The sequence below is a fragment of the Leptodactylus fuscus genome, unplaced genomic scaffold, assembly GCF_031893055.1.
Source record: "Leptodactylus fuscus isolate aLepFus1 unplaced genomic scaffold, aLepFus1.hap2 HAP2_SCAFFOLD_233, whole genome shotgun sequence".
Classification (NCBI taxonomy): domain Eukaryota; kingdom Metazoa; phylum Chordata; class Amphibia; order Anura; family Leptodactylidae; genus Leptodactylus; species Leptodactylus fuscus.
Window position 1 is genome coordinate 43,190 of NW_027440256.1, and position 17,852 is coordinate 61,041.

The 17,852-nt window shown below is 47.1% G+C and overlaps 1 protein-coding gene across 1 annotated transcript in view; it reads left to right on the top strand.

Moving 5' to 3' along the window:
• Nucleotides 1-17,852, top strand: part of LOC142187398 (V-set and immunoglobulin domain-containing protein 10-like) — a 90,764-nt gene that overhangs the window by 32,077 nt on the left and 40,835 nt on the right. The window contains exons 3-7 of the mRNA XM_075261604.1: nt 2,473-2,748; nt 3,215-3,275; nt 3,564-3,769; nt 4,356-4,649; nt 4,999-5,244. Of these exons, the coding sequence (XP_075117705.1) occupies nt 2,473-2,748; nt 3,215-3,275; nt 3,564-3,769; nt 4,356-4,649; nt 4,999-5,244 (1,083 nt within the window). The remainder of the gene's footprint in view (nt 1-2,472; nt 2,749-3,214; nt 3,276-3,563; nt 3,770-4,355; nt 4,650-4,998; nt 5,245-17,852) is intronic.

Here is a 17,852-nt window from a genome sequence, read left to right on the forward strand (position 1 = left end):
AGTACAAGATACAAAACGCAGCGAGCAATCAGGTCTACAAAGTACAAGATACAAAACGCAGCGTGCAATCAGGTCTGCAAAGTGCAAGATACAAAACACAGCGAGCAATCAGGTCTACAAAGTACAAGATACAAAACACAGCGAGCAATCAGGTCTGCAAAGTGCAATGTACAAATATTGTATCTTATAACCCGAAAAACAGCCAGATAATACTGATATATAACCAAAGGAGGCAGAGTGGGCGGGGGGAGTTGGGAGGGTGTGGAGGGTAGGGAGGGTGTGGAGGGTAGGGACTAGGTATGAACGTGGGTCGGACTAACAGCTGCTTGTGAGTGCGGTCACAGCGGTAGAAGTCAGGGCAGAAGTTCAGAGTCGGTCCAAGTCTACTCAATGCAAGTAGATATCGGTTGTCGTGCGTTAGTGAGTAGGCGTGTCATATTGTCAGCAGCGTGAAGGAGCGTATCTAGCGTCATCGTCGGGGTGCGTCCGGCAAGAGCGGAGGAAGAAGGCGAAGATGTCAAGGGACTAGGACAAAGAAAAGGTAAATAAAGCGCTAAAGGCGTCACAATCAGGAGCAGAGTACGCCATCCCGCGCCCTGTGTGAACTGGGACACATATGGTATATCACACACAGAACACGGTCCGTCAGCTGAGACACATATGGTATATCACACACAGGACACGGTCTGTCAGCCGGGACACATATGGTATATCACACACAGGACGTGGTCCGTCAGCCGGGACACAGATGGTATATCACACACAGGACACGGTCCGTCAGCCAGGACACAGATGGTATATCACACACAGGACACGGTCCGTCAGCCAGGACACAGATGGTATATCACACACAGGACACGGTCCGTCAGCCAGGACACATATGGTATATCACACACAGGACACGGTCCGTCAGCCGGGACACATATGGTATATCACACACAGGACACGGTCCGTCAGCCGGGACACATATGGTATATCACACACAGGACACGGTCCGTCAGCCGGGACACATATGGTATATCACACACAGGACGTGGTCCGTCAGCCGGGACACATATGGTATATCACACACAGGACACGGTCCGTCAGCCTGGACACATATGGTATATCACACACAGGACGTGGTCCGTCAGCCGGGACACATATGGTATATCACACACAGGACACGGTCCGTCAGCCGGGACACAGATGGTATATCACACACAGGACACGGTCCGTCAGCCAGGACACAGATGGTATATCACACACAGGACACGGTCCGTCAGCCGGGACACAGATGGTATATCACACACAGGACACGGTCCGTCAGCCGGGACACATATGGTATATCACACACAGGACACAGTACATCAGCAGGCACACAGATGGTATATCACACACAGAACACGGTCCGTCAGCCGGGACACAGATGGTATATCACACACAGAACACGATCCGTCAGCCGGCACACATATGGTATATCACACACAGAACAAGGTCCGTCAGCCGGCACACAGATGTATATTACACACAGAACAAGGTCCATCAGCCGGCACACATATGGTATATCACACACAGGACATGTTCTGTCAGCCGTGACACAGATGGTATATAACACACAGGACACGGTCCGTCAGCCGGGACACAGATGGTATATCACACACAGAACAAGATCCGTTAGCCGGGACACATATGGTATATCACACACAGAACAAGATCCGTTAGCCGGGACACAGATGGTATATCACACACAGGACACGGTCCGTCAGCCGGCACACAGATGGTATATCACACACAGAACACGGTCCGTCAGCCGGGACACATATGGTATATCACACACAGGACACGGTCCGTCAGCCGGGACACATATGGTATATCACACACAGAACACGGTCCGTCAGCCGGGACACAGATGGTATATCACACACAGGACACGGTCCGTCAGCCGGGACACATATGGTATATCACACACAGGACACGGTCCGTCAGCCGGGACACAGATGGTATATCACACACAGAGCATGGTCCGTCAGCCGGCACACAGATGGTATATCACACACAGAACACTGTCCATCAGCCGGGACACATAGATGGTATATCACACACAGGACACGGTCCGTCAGCCAGGACACATATGGTATATCACACACAGGACACGGTCCGTCAGCCGGGACACAGATGGTATATCACACACAGGACACGGTCCGTCAGCCAGGACACATATGGTATATCACACACAGGACACGGTCCGTCAGCCGGGACACATATGGTATATCACACACAGGACACAGTGGTCTGAATGACTCCTTGTAATGTGAAATGGACCAGAGTTAGATCTTATTTGTGTATTTTATATTTACTCTCAGCGCTCCGGTTCTCTGCTCCAATAATACCGCCATCTCTCTTGTCTGTGGCCCAATGTGACCCTCCATTGTGATGCTGGGAAATAAACTCACACTATAACATTCACCATTCTGTGTCTTTCTCTTTCAGCTACACTCAGCAAGCCTGATCTCCGCATACTCAGCAGCTCTCTTGTCAATGGCACCAATGTGACCCTGTATTGTGATGCCGGGAGTCCGAATGTGACCACTTACATCTTCTATCGTGGTGAGAAGACGGTGAACTGCTCTGAGCGCCATGTGACCTGCAGGGGAGCCTACCTGGACTTCACCCCAATAACTGAGAGTGACAGCGGATCCTACACCTGCTCCATCCAGAACCCGGTCAGCTCCAGCACCAGCGCCCCCCAGAGTCTGACCGTATCCGGTAAGAACATTGTGCTTAGAGATGAGTGAACCAGTTCAACACAAATTTTCTAATAGTTTCCGAATTAACCCAAACTTTTGGGGTTCATCTCTTCATATTTCACAATATAATGGTCTGGGACCTAGGAGAGGTGACAAACATAATAAACACATATACTTGCCCAGGCTTGGACTGGCCCACTGGGGAAAAAGTGAATCCCCTGGTGGGCCCCGAGCGTTTAGGGAGCTCTACCGGGCACTCACTGTTTTTTTTAATAGTCAGTGCTGGTTCACAACCTACCGTATTAACTTACCTATCCCCGCTCCTGCTCACAGCGTTCTATTCAGCCTCCAAGGGGCCCCTGTGCCCCGCACATTATGACATTGCAACCTGATGTGTGGCACACAGGGCCATTGAAGGCTGAAGAGAGTAGAGGAGGCCACGGTAAGTGGATACAACCTAGCTCTCCCCAGTTCTGCCAATCCAGTTGTTAAAACTGGATTGCAGAACCGTGGAAAATTGGTGCCGCAGATGCGTTTCAGCTACTGGTATTTCCCACTAACCTTCCTGTCTCTGTGTATTGTGACATGTGAGGTCAGTGCCAAACATTGTAAAGTCTTTGATGCATTTGCCATATATTTGTTTCTTGCTGCCTTCGAGGTAAGTGTTTTGTCTACAATATTTGTCTCATGATGAGTCAGAATTTTGGAGCTTCTAGAAACTCTCCATATTTATGAAGGTCCGTACGACAGATTCCTAAATATCTCTTACACTACGACGGGGATTCCTAGTTTAAGGCCGTGCAAATATCGACAGTAATGATAAATGTGCCCCAGCGTTCTCCGATGTTCAGCTGGTGGGACATCTATCAATTACTCCTGGAGTCTACAGGGGGCGCCGATATCTGGAGGAGGCCGATTCCACCTGAGAGAGAATAATGCCACCCTCACCATCAGCCCGGTCTTCTCTGCTGATGACGGATCCTTCATATGTACAGCTACAAACATACTAAACAGCCGTGACGTGAAGATGGACCTGGCCTGTAAGTAACACCTCATCATGACACCTGAGACTGGAGCTCCCTGGAGGGTCTTCTGTGTTCTCTGTGCAGGATTAGGGGGCATTTGGAATAACCAAAGGGGTCTCCTGCTCAGAATCCTCACTTATTAGGTGACATGCAGATGACCGTGTGCACATGCCAGGCCTGTGGATAAAGGGCATGGATGACATCTTTGTGCCCCAGGTGCCTCCACCCTCTGCTGATGGTCACAAATCACACAGGTATAGGAACAGTCCTGGCCCCAAACACGGACCCTACCTGATAATACATGGGCATGTGTGTAGGGCCATCGAAAATAATGGGTCACCGTGTTAGCAATTAAAAACACGGCTAGCACGTTGACAAGGTGTGCATGGAGCCTAAGAGTGACCTTCACGAGACAACCCTGTAAGGTCCAAGCGCAGGTTCTCGCTGTGCATTATAGGTCGGGTCAATAAGAAGATCCTCATTTCTATTTTGGTAGAAAATCCTGATAAATTCACAGAGAAGTTCAGACGCGACTCCGTCATCAGAGAATCTCCAGAGAGTTGTCAGAGTCTTCACTGACCGTCCTCCTCTGTGTCCACAGCTCCGGTCTCAGCGGTGTCTCTGACCAGTAACACATCCGGAGCGCTCTGGGCAGGACAGGACTCGGTGTCTCTCTATTGTACAGCTCAGGGGTCAGACATCACCTTCTCCTGGAGACTGAATGGACTTCCAGTGTCCTCCAACCCTCCATATAACATTACTGGGGGGGAATCTCCTCCGACCTCCACTCTCACCATCAGCCCCATCTCCAGGAGCCACAGCGGGCCCTTCACCTGTACAGCGACCAACTGGCTGAATAATGAGACCAGCAACGAGATCAACCTGGAGATCAACTGTAAGTAACATGGGGTCACTTCTGTGTCATCTGTCTGTCATGTCTATCTAATGCACAAAGGGACATATAGACAGCACATCCCAGTGTGAACAGGTGCCAACCACTAAGGCAATATACAGGTACAGAAACTGCAGCTGCATCCGCACACAGCACCGGGACTTGTAGAAATAGGAAACCAAAGGATATTACCGTATTGTTTAAAGCTTCTAATATGATCTATAAGATCATATTAGACATATCACAAAGACTTCTCCTTACATAGTCCATGGACATCATGTAGAGACTATAGACAGTGAGCACATGAGGGGTAAGTGGTGACTATTACTCCTATCATTGTCTGATATCACAGGGACTCCCAATGGGAATATTCAGTGTACCGCCAACGCCATTGACCACACGAACGTCCAGCTGGGCTGCTCCTGGAGCGGAGGGAAACCTGCGGCCAATGTGAACATGATATTTAATAATACACAAGATACACGTCCTAATGAAGTCTACAGAAACGTGACGTCTGGTAGTAACATCCAAGGGAGCAATCTGACCTGTAATGGAGACCAGCTGGGAACAACGCAGAGCAGCTGCTCGGTGACATTTGGTAAGTAGTCAGTGTTATTATCTACTGTATGTAGGAAGTATACGTGCCGTTATGTGTAATATATGTCTGATGTGGGATGACCAGGGTCAATATGGTAGACAACACGTGGGAATATATATATATGTGTATTAGTGTAATAAACAGGGAGATAAAGAGGAGCAACAATAACAGACTCGCTGATTCTTCAGCCATATATAAAGCTCAGTAGGTGCAATCTCCAGGAATAGGTCAGTGCAAGGCAATGGTCATCACTCAGATCAGAAGATCCCAAACACATCTCTCCCGAATCCTATCAGAAGTCCCCACAATGACTGTATAACGGGAACATCCATTGTGCATACACTACTGTCACCCCAAATCCTCGAAAGCACAGTATGTCCGGGACTTATGTCACAATGGGAGATACCGACCACCCAAACATAGATAGATATATAAACCTTTCTATATGTGACTGGAATGATAATACACCAAAGTGACTACAATATGCCAGCCAAAGGAGAAGGTCACTGGGGAGACCTGGACAATGAGAAAAAGGCTCTAGGACCCTAGTGGCACGTCTAACCATCTGTGGTAAATATACTGCTATATACCATACACAGCCTGTATATATCTCCATGTCCATACATGGGGCTGGGGACTCTTTTCCATTCTCCTCCTCTTCTCCATTCACCTCTTCTTCTCCATTCACCTCCTATTCTCCATTCTCCTCCTCTTCTCCATTCACCTTCTCTTCTCCATTCACTTCTTCTTCTCCATTCACCTCCTATTCTCCATTCTCCTCCTCTTTTCCATTCACCTCCTCTTCTCCATTCACCTCTTCTTCTTCTCCATTCACCTCTTCTTCTTCTCCATTATCCTCTTCTTCTCCATTCACCTCCTCTTCTCCATTCACCTCTTCTTCTCCATTCACCTCTTCTTCTCCATTCACCTCCTCTTCTCCATTCACCTCCTCTTCTCCATTCACCTCCTCTTCTCCATTCACCTCCTCTTCTCCATTCACTTCTTCTTCTCCATTCACCTTTTCTTCTCCATTCACCTCCTGTTCTCCATTCACCTCTTCTTCTCCATTCACCTCTTCTTCTTCTCCATTCACCTCTTCTTCTCCATTCACCTCCTCTTCTCCATTCACCTCCTCTTCTCCATTCACCTCCTCTTCTCCATTCACCTCCTCTTCTCCATTCACCTCTTCTTCTCCATTCACCTCTTCTTCTCCATTCACCTCTTCTTCTCCATTCACCTCCTCTTCTCCATTCACCTCCTCTTCTCCATTCACCTCCTCTTCTCCATTCACCTCCTCTTCTCCATTCACCTCCTCTTCTCCATTCACCTCCTCTTCTCCATTCACCTCCTCTTCTCCATTCACCTCTTCTTCTCCATTCACCTCCTCTTCTCCATTCACCTCCTCTTCTCCATTCACCTCCTCTTCTCCATTCACCTCCTCTTCTCCATTCACTTCTTCTTCTCCATTCACCTCTTCTTCTTCTCCATTATCCTCTTCTTCTCCATTCACCTCCTCTTCTCCATTCACCTCTTCTTCTCCATTCACCTCTTCTTCTCCATTCACCTCCTCTTCTCCATTCACCTCCTCTTCTCCATTCACCTCCTCTTCTCCATTCACCTCCTCTTCTCCATTCACTTCTTCTTCTCCATTCACCTTTTCTTCTCCATTCACCTCCTGTTCTCCATTCACCTCTTCTTCTCCATTCACCTCTTCTTCTTCTCCATTCACCTCTTCTTCTCCATTCACCTCCTCTTCTCCATTCACCTCCTCTTCTCCATTCACCTCCTCTTCTCCATTCACCTCCTCTTCTCCATTCACCTCCTCTTCTCCATTCACCTCTTCTTCTCCATTCACCTCTTCTTCTCCATTCACCTCTTCTTCTTCTCCATTCACCTCCTCTTCTCCATTCACCTCCTCTTCTCCATTCACCTCTTCTTCTCCATTCACCTCTTCTTCTCCATTCACCTCTTCTTCTCCATTCACCTCTTCTTCTCCATTCACCTCCTCTTCTCCATTCACCTCTTCTTCTTCTCCATTCACCTCCTCTTCTCCATTCACCTCCTCTTCTCCATTCACCTCCTCTTCTCCATTCACCTCCTCTTCTCCATTCACCTCCTCTTCTCCATTCACCTCCTCTTCTCCATTCACCTCCTCTTCTCCATTCACCTCCTCTTCTCCATTCACTTCTTCTTCTCCATTCACCCTCTTCTTCTCCATTCACCTCTTCTTCTCCATTCACCTCTTCTTCTTCTCCATTCACATCTACTTCTTCTCCATTGATGTAACATTTAGTACAAATCTGCAGTAGTAGCCTAAGGTCCCCGAGAATGCCTGTAGTTACTTTTTAATATGGGGCCTTGGCCAAGCTGAGTTACTTCCATCCTAATGTACCTAATGCCCTGTTATACCTCTACCAACAATGTCCCCCAAATATCGGGCCTCCTCAGGGCCTCCACAATGGCCTCCTCTATACCAATGGCACACTCCTCGGGGTTAGCAGTGACACCTGCTTTCCCTATTAAATGGCTCCGACTACCTTCTATGAGGCTTCAAAATCCTGTCCATTGCCCTTTGAAATGTATCTGGTGCACCCTGTAACCCAAAGAGCATCATGGTACACTGGAAGAGACCATCTGGTGGTCGCCCTTCCCTTTTCCAATACTGGTTTGTGACATTCAGAGTAGTGATGTGCCCGGCTTGCCCCAACCTCTCATCCAACCCATCTACTGTAGACATGAGATATGACTCACATTTGGAGACGTTACAACACCGACCTTTGCAGTCTTCGATAACCCTTCTCTGAGGTGGCTTCTCCCTGGACGTCAGAGATTCTGTGGGACTGAATACATTACGTCCTGGGATTATTTCATGTTCACTCACATTAGTAGTGCCCGGGAGGTCAGAGGTTATCGCATTATTGTGCTGGAACAAGTCTCACCTGTTTTTGGGATATGGTTTCCCCTGTGGTTAGGGTCTCCATCTCGGAGAGGTCTTCTATAGTTGGCTTTGAGCTGACTACCCATGACTTGTTATCTCACCAAGGTTTACTTACATGTATGTGATGTGACGGTATTACTTTTCTTTTACTAGACGGCTGTATCTTGTCATTTACATCACTGACTTTTTCAATAACTTCTGAAGCGCCTTGTCACAAGACCAAGAACTGACTTTCTCTTGTGGCCACCAATAACAACACAAGATCTCCAGGGTTACATTGTCTAATCTTGGCTGCCCCTGTATACCTCGGGGCCAGGTCTTTAGCTTTCGGTGTGAGCTTTTCCAGCTTCGTGTATCTCTATAAAATGTATTCTAAGGTCTGCAGGAAGGGGTTTGCCTTGAGACATGTTCATACTGCCTGTCCTGTGCACTGGTGCCCAGTATGATGCATAATATTCTGTGTGTTACAGTAGGCAGAAGGTTGTAGACCCGCCATGACACCTCACTGGTTTTACTTTGGGCCACTCCCAAAGGTGTTGTCTAAGCAGTCTCCATGATATTCACCAATTGACCCTCATTGGAATCTTGACTTCGCTACAGGGAGACTTTTGGGTCACTTCCTCTCAGACTGGTCCTAGTGTAGGCGGCTGCTGGTCAAGGCCCATAGAGAAGCCAACATGAAGCACCAGGGGTCCAGCAAGAGAGGGGTTGATAACAGGCTGAGCTTGTGGGCTGTCAGAATTTGTTCAGGCGTACACAGGCAGAAGGTCAGCAGAGAGGACAGCACAGGTTCAGAGGTCAGACACAGGAGACCAACAGAACGAGGTCATAGTCAACAATGGAGTTAGAAGCAAACCAAGGTCAACCTACAGAAAGACCACAAGCAGAACGTCCTCACAGGAACCTATAACGCTCAGGCACCTGGTGCTCAGGGAAGCGGCTTTACATATGTTCTGGACATCAGGAATCAGCTGGGAAAGATTAGAGTTTGTATTGACCCTTTAAGACTCAATAAAGGAGTGTGTACCCTACAGGATCCAAGGAGGGAGCAGGTGGAGGGAGGAAGGTGAGAGACAGTAGGAGAACCAGGGTGCTTGCGAGGAGTGGGGGTACGCTGGCGTCCATGTCGGCCTGGATAGATCAAGTGTCTGCAGGACTATCCTAGAGATAGAAGAGGCCCTGGGGAAAGCAATCTGGTGACAGGGACTGCCAGAAGGAACAGCACGTGACGCAAGCATTATAAAATATCTTCTCCTCTACACCCTTTACCTCTTTTGACTCATGCCACAATCTTATCTGCCTTGGCAGCAGCCGCCTGACACTGGGTGCTACCACTAAGGTTACTGCAAGTCCTTATCCACGTCAGTGCTGCTTACTATGAAATAGTCAAACCTCATTATTGTAGAAGCCTGACCCTTGTGTAATATATTACCGCCCTCTCCTGTGTTACATCTGTATACATCTGTATATAAGGTCCTTACAGAGAGGAGCGGGCACAATACTGACCCTGGTGTAATATATTACCGCCCTCTCCTGTGTTACATCTGTATACATCTGTATATAAGGTCCTTACAGAGAGGAGCGGGCACAATACTGACCCTGGTGTAATATATTACCGCCCTCTCCTGTGTTACACCTGTATATAAGGTCCTTACAGAGAGGAGCGGGCACAATACTGACCCTGGTATAATATATTACCGCCCTCTCCTGTGTTACATCTGTATATAAGATCCTTACAGAGAGGAGCGGGCACAATACTGACCCTGGTATAATATATTACCGCCCCCTCCTGTGTTACACCTGTATATAAGGTCCTTACAGAGAGGAGCGGGCACAATACTGACCCTGGTATAATATATTACCGCCCTCTCCTGTGTTACATCTGTATACATCTGTATATAAGGTCCTTACAGAGAGGAGCGGGCACAATACTGACCCTGGTGTAATATATTACCGCCCTCTCCTGTGTTACATCTGTATATAAGATCCTTACAGAGAGGAGCGGGCACAATACTGACCCTGGTGTAATATATTACCGCCCCCTACTGTGTTACATCTGTATATAAGGTCCTTACAGAGAGGAGTGGGCACAATACTGACCCTTGTGTAATATATTACCGCCCTCTCCTGTGTTACATCTGTATATAAGGTCCTTACAGAGAGGAGCGGGCACAATACTGACCCTGGTGTAATATATTACCGCCCTCTCCTGTGTTACATCTGTATATAAGGTCCTTACAGAGAGGAGCGGGCACAATACTGACCCTGGTGTAATATATTACCGCCCCCTCCTGTGTTACATCTGTATATAAGGTCCTTACAGAGAGGAGCGGGCACAATACTGACCCTGGTGTAATATATTACCGCCCCCTCCTGTGTTACATCTGTATATAAGGTCCTTACAGAGAGGAGCGGGCACAATACTGACCCTGGTATAATATATTACCGCCCTCTCCTGTGTTACATCTGTATATAAGGTCCTTACAGAGAGGAGCGGGCACAATACTGACCCTGGTATAATATATTACCGCCCTCTCCTGTGTTACACCTGTATATAAGGTCCTTACAGAGAGGAGCGGGCACAATACTGACCCTGGTGTAATATATTACCGCCCTCTCCTGTGTTACATCTGTATACATCTGTATATAAGGTCCTTACAGAGAGGAGCGGGCACAATACTGACCCTGGTGTAATATATTACCGCCCTCTCCTGTGTTACATCTGTATATAAGGTCCTTACAGAGAGGAGCGGGCACAATACTGACCCTGGTATAATATATTACTGCCCCCTCCTGTGTTACATCTGTATATAAGGTCCTTACAGAGAGGAGCGGGCACAATACTGACCCTGGTGTAATATATTACCGCCCCCTCCTGTGTTACATCTGTATATAAGGTCCTTACAGAGAGGAGCGGGCACAATACTGACCCTGGTATAATATATTACCGCCCTCTCCTGTGTTACATCTGTATATAAGGTCCTTACAGAGAGGAGCGGGCACAATACTGACCCTGGTATAATATATTACCGCCCTCTCCTGTGTTACATCTGTATATAAGGTCCTTACAGAGAGGAGCGGGCACAATACTGATCCTGGTATAATATATTACCGCCCTCTCCTGTGTTACATCTGTATATAAGGTCCTTACAGAGAGGAGCGGGCACAATACTGATCCTGGTATAATATATTACCGCCCCCTCCTGTGTTACATCTGTATACATCTGTATATAGGGTCCTTACAGAGAGGAGCGGGCACAATACTGACCCTGGTATAATATATTACCGCCCTCTCCTGTGTTACATCTGTATATAAGGTCCTTACAGAGAGGAGCGGGCACAATACTGACCCTGGTATAATATATTACCGCCCTCTCCTGTGTTACATCTGTATATAAGGTCCTTACAGAGAGGAGCGGGCACAATACTGACCCTGGTATAATATATTACCGCCCTCTCCTGTGTTACATCTGTATATAAGGTCCTTACAGAGAGGAGCGGGCACAATACTGACCCTGGTATAATATATTACCGCCCCCTCCTGTGTTACATCTGTATATAAGATCCTTACAGAGAGGAGCGGGCACAATACTGACCCTGGTGTAATATATTACCGCCCCCTCCTGTGTTACATCTGTATACATCTGTATATAAGGTCCTTACAGAGAGGAGCGGGCACAATACTGACCCTGGTGTAATATATTACCACCCCCTCCTGTGTTACATCTGTATACATCTGTATATAAGGTCCTTACAGAGAGGAGCGGGCACAATACTGACCCTGGTGTAATATATTACCGCCCCCTCCTGTGTTACATCTGTATATAAGGTCCTTACAGAGAGGAGCGGGCACAATACTGACCCTGGTATAATATATTACCGCCCTCTCCTGTGTTACATCTGTATATAAGATCCTTACAGAGAGGAGCGGGCACAATACTGACCCTGGTATAATATATTACCGCCCTCTCCTGTGTTACATCTGTATATAAGGTCCTTACAGAGAGGAGCGGGCACAATACTGACCCTGGTATAATATATTACCGCCCCCTCCTGTGTTACATCTGTATATAAGGTCCTTACAGAGAGGAGCGGGCACAATACTGACCCTGGTATAATATATTACCGCCCCCTCCTGTGTTACATCTGTATATAAGGTCCTTACAGAGAGGAGCGGGCACAATACTGACCCTGGTGTAATATATTACCGCCCTCTCCTGTGTTACATCTGTATATAAGGTCCTTACAGAGAGGAGCGGGCACAATACTGACCCTGGTATAATATATTACCGCCCTCTCCTGTGTTACACCTGTATATAAGGTCCTTACAGAGAGGAGCGGGCACAATACTGACCCTGGTATAATATATTACCGCCCTCTCCTGTGTTACATCTGTATATAAGGTCCTTACAGAGAGGAGCGGGCACAATACTGACCCTGGTATAATATATTACCGCCCTCTCCTGTGTTACATCTGTATATAAGGTCCTTACAGAGAGGAGCGGGCACAATACTGACCCTGGTGTAATATATTACCGCCCCCTCCTGTGTTACATCTGTATATAAGGTCCTTACAGAGAGGAGCGGGCACAATACTGACCCTGGTGTAATATATTACCGCCCCCTCCTGTGTTACATCTGTATATAAGGTCCTTACAGAGAGGAGCGGGCACAATACTGACCCTGGTATAATATATTACCGCCCTCTCCTGTGTTACATCTGTATATAAGGTCCTTACAGAGAGGAGCGGGCACAATACTGACCCTGGTATAATATATTACCGCCCTCTCCTGTGTTACACCTGTATATAAGGTCCTTACAGAGAGGAGCGGGCACAATACTGACCCTGGTGTAATATATTACCGCCCTCTCCTGTGTTACATCTGTATACATCTGTATATAAGGTCCTTACAGAGAGGAGCGGGCACAATACTGACCCTGGTGTAATATATTACCGCCCTCTCCTGTGTTACATCTGTATATAAGGTCCTTACAGAGAGGAGCGGGCACAATACTGACCCTGGTATAATATATTACTGCCCCCTCCTGTGTTACATCTGTATATAAGGTCCTTACAGAGAGGAGCGGGCACAATACTGACCCTGGTGTAATATATTACCGCCCCCTCCTGTGTTACATCTGTATATAAGGTCCTTACAGAGAGGAGCGGGCACAATACTGACCCTGGTATAATATATTACCGCCCTCTCCTGTGTTACATCTGTATATAAGGTCCTTACAGAGAGGAGCGGGCACAATACTGACCCTGGTATAATATATTACCGCCCTCTCCTGTGTTACATCTGTATATAAGGTCCTTACAGAGAGGAGCGGGCACAATACTGATCCTGGTATAATATATTACCGCCCTCTCCTGTGTTACATCTGTATATAAGGTCCTTACAGAGAGGAGCGGGCACAATACTGATCCTGGTATAATATATTACCGCCCCCTCCTGTGTTACATCTGTATACATCTGTATATAGGGTCCTTACAGAGAGGAGCGGGCACAATACTGACCCTGGTATAATATATTACCGCCCTCTCCTGTGTTACATCTGTATATAAGGTCCTTACAGAGAGGAGCGGGCACAATACTGACCCTGGTATAATATATTACCGCCCTCTCCTGTGTTACATCTGTATATAAGGTCCTTACAGAGAGGAGCGGGCACAATACTGACCCTGGTATAATATATTACCGCCCTCTCCTGTGTTACATCTGTATATAAGGTCCTTACAGAGAGGAGCGGGCACAATACTGACCCTGGTATAATATATTACCGCCCCCTCCTGTGTTACATCTGTATATAAGATCCTTACAGAGAGGAGCGGGCACAATACTGACCCTGGTGTAATATATTACCGCCCCCTCCTGTGTTACATCTGTATACATCTGTATATAAGGTCCTTACAGAGAGGAGCGGGCACAATACTGACCCTGGTGTAATATATTACCACCCCCTCCTGTGTTACATCTGTATACATCTGTATATAAGGTCCTTACAGAGAGGAGCGGGCACAATACTGACCCTGGTGTAATATATTACCGCCCCCTCCTGTGTTACATCTGTATATAAGGTCCTTACAGAGAGGAGCGGGCACAATACTGACCCTGGTATAATATATTACCGCCCTCTCCTGTGTTACATCTGTATATAAGATCCTTACAGAGAGGAGCGGGCACAATACTGACCCTGGTGTAATATATTACCGCCCCCTCCTGTGTTACATCTGTATATAAGGTCCTTACAGAGAGGAGCGGGCACAATACTGACCCTGGTATAATATATTACCGCCCTCTCCTGTGTTATATCTGTATATAAGGTCCTTACAGAGAGGAGCGGGCACAATACTGACCCTGGTATAATATATTACCGCCCTCTCCTGTGTTACATCTGTATATAAGGTCCTTACAGAGAGGAGCGGGCACAATACTGACCCTGGTATAATATATTACCGCCCCCTCCTGTGTTACATCTGTATATAAGGTCCTTACAGAGAGGAGCGGGCACAATACTGACCCTGGTATAATATATTACCGCCCCCTCCTGTGTTACATCTGTATATAAGGTCCTTACAGAGAGGAGCGGGCACAATACTGACCCTGGTGTAATATATTACCGCCCTCTCCTGTGTTACATCTGTATATAAGGTCCTTACAGAGAGGAGCGGGCACAATACTGACCCTGGTATAATATATTACCGCCCTCTCCTGTGTTACACCTGTATATAAGGTCCTTACAGAGAGGAGCGGGCACAATACTGACCCTGGTATAATATATTACCACCCCCTCCTGTGTTACATCTGTATATAAGGACCTTACAGAGAGGAGCGGGCACAATACTGACCCTGGTGTAATATATTACCGCCCCCTCCTGTGTTACATCTGTATATAAGGTCCTTACAGAGAGGAGCGGGCACAATACTGACCCTGGTATAATATATTACCGCCCTCTCCTGTGTTACATCTGTATATAAGGTCCTTACAGAGAGGAGCGGGCACAATACTGACCCTGGTATAATATATTACCGCCCTCTCCTGTGTTACATCTGTATATAAGGTCCTTACAGAGAGGAGCGGGCACAATACTGACCCTGGTATAATATATTACCGCCCTCTCCTGTGTTACATCTGTATACATCTGTATATAAGGTCCTTACAGAGAGGAGCGGGCACAATACTGACCCTGGTGTAATATATTACCGCCCCCTCCTGTGTTACATCTGTATATAAGGTCCTTACAGAGAGGAGCGGGCACAATACTGACCCTGGTATAATATATTACCGCCCTCTCCTGTGTTACATCTGTATATAAGGTCCTTACAGAGAGGAGCGGGCACAATACTGACCCTGGTGTAATATATTACCGCCCTCTCCTGTGTTACATCTGTATACATCTGTATATAAGGTCCTTACAGAGAGGAGCGGGCACAATACTGACCCTGGTGTAATATATTACCGCCCTCTCCTGTGTTACATCTGTATACATCTGTATATAAGGTCCTTACAGAGAGGAGCGGGCACAATACTGACCCTGGTGTAATATATTACCGCCCTCTCCTGTGTTACACCTGTATATAAGATCCTTACAGAGAGGAGCGGGCACAATACTGACCCTGGTATAATATATTACCGCCCTCTCCTGTGTTACATCTGTATATAAGGTCCTTACAGAGAGGAGCGGGCACAATACTGACCCTGGTGTAATATATTACCGCCCTCTCCTGTGTTACATCTGTATATAAGGTCCTTACAGAGAGGAGCGGGCACAATACTGACCCTGGTATAATATATTACCGCCCTCTCCTGTGTTATATCTGTATATAAGGTCCTTACAGAGAGGAGCGGGCACAATACTGACCCTGGTATAATATATTACCGCCCTCTCCTGTGTTACATCTGTATATAAGGTCCTTACAGAGAGGAGCGGGCACAATACTGACCCTGGTATAATATATTACCGCCCCCTCCTGTGTTACATCTGTATACATCTGTATATAAGGTCCTTACAGAGAGAAGCGGGCACAATACTGACCCTGGTATAATATATTACCGCCCCCTCCTGTGTTTCATCTGTATATAAGGTCCTTACGGAGAGGAGCGGGCACAATACTGACCCTGGTATAATATATTACCGCCCCCTCCTGTGTTTCATCTGTATATAAGGTCCTTACGGAGAGGAGCGGGCACAATACTGACCCTGGTGTAATATATTACCGCCCCCTCCTGTGTTACATCTGTATATAAGGTCCTTACAGAGAGGAGCGGGCACAATACTGACCCTGGTGTAATATATTACCGCCCCCTCCTGTGTTACATCTGTATATAAGGTCCTTACAGAGAGGAGCGGGCACAATACTGACCCTGGTGTAATATATTACTGCCCCCTCCTGTGTTACATCTGTATATAGGGCCCTTACAGAGAGGAGCGGGCACAATACTGACCCTGGTGTAATATATTACCGCCCTCTCCTGTGTTACACCTGTATATAAGGTCTTACAGAGAGGAGCGGGCACAATACTGACCCTGGTATAATATATTACCGCCCCCTCCTGTGTTACATCTGTATATAAGGTCCTTACAGAGAGGAGCGGGCACAATACTGACCCTGGTGTAATATATTACCGCCCTCTCCTGTGTTACATCTGTATATAAGGTCCTTACAGAGAGGAGCGGGCACAATACTGACCCTTGTGTAATATATTACCGCCCCCTCCTGTGTTACATCTGTATATAAGATCCTTACAGAGAGGAGCGGGCACAATACTGACCCTGGTATAATATATTACCGCCCTCTCCTGTGTTACATCTGTATATAAGGTCCTTACAGAGAGGAGCGGGCACAATACTGACCCTGGTGTAATATATTACCGCCCTCTCCTGTGTTACATCTGTATATAAGGTCCTTACAGAGAGGAGCGGGCACAATACTGACCCTGGTGTAATATATTACCGCCCCCTCCTGTGTTACATCTGTATATAAGGTCCTTACAGAGAGGAGCGGGCACAATACTGACCCTGGTATAATATATTACCGCCCCCTCCTGTGTTACATCTGTATATAAGGTCCTTACAGAGAGGAGCGGGCACAATACTGACCCTGGTGTAATATATTACCGCCCTCTCCTGTGTTACATCTGTATATAAGGTCCTTACAGAGAGGAGCGGACACAATACTGACCCTTGTGTAATATATTACCGCCCCCTCCTGTGTTACATCTGTATATAAGGTCCTTACAGAGAGGAGCGGGCACAATACTGATCCTGGTATAATATATTACCGCCCCCTCCTGTGTTACATCTGTATATAAGGTCCTTACAGAGAGGAGCGGACACAATACTGACCCTTGTGTAATATATTACCGCCCCCTCCTGTGTTACATCTGTATATAAGGTCCTTACAGAGAGGAGCGGGCACAATACTGATCCTGGTATAATATATTACCGCCCTCTCCTGTGTTACATCTGTATATAAGATCCTTACAGAGAGGAGCGGGCACAATACTGACCCTGGTATAATATATTACTGCCCTCTCCTGTGTTACATCTGTATATAAGGTCCTTACAGAGAGGAGCGGGCACAATACTGACCCTGGTATAATATATTACCGCCCTCTCCTGTGTTACATCTGTATATAAGGTCCTTACAGAGAGGAGCGGGC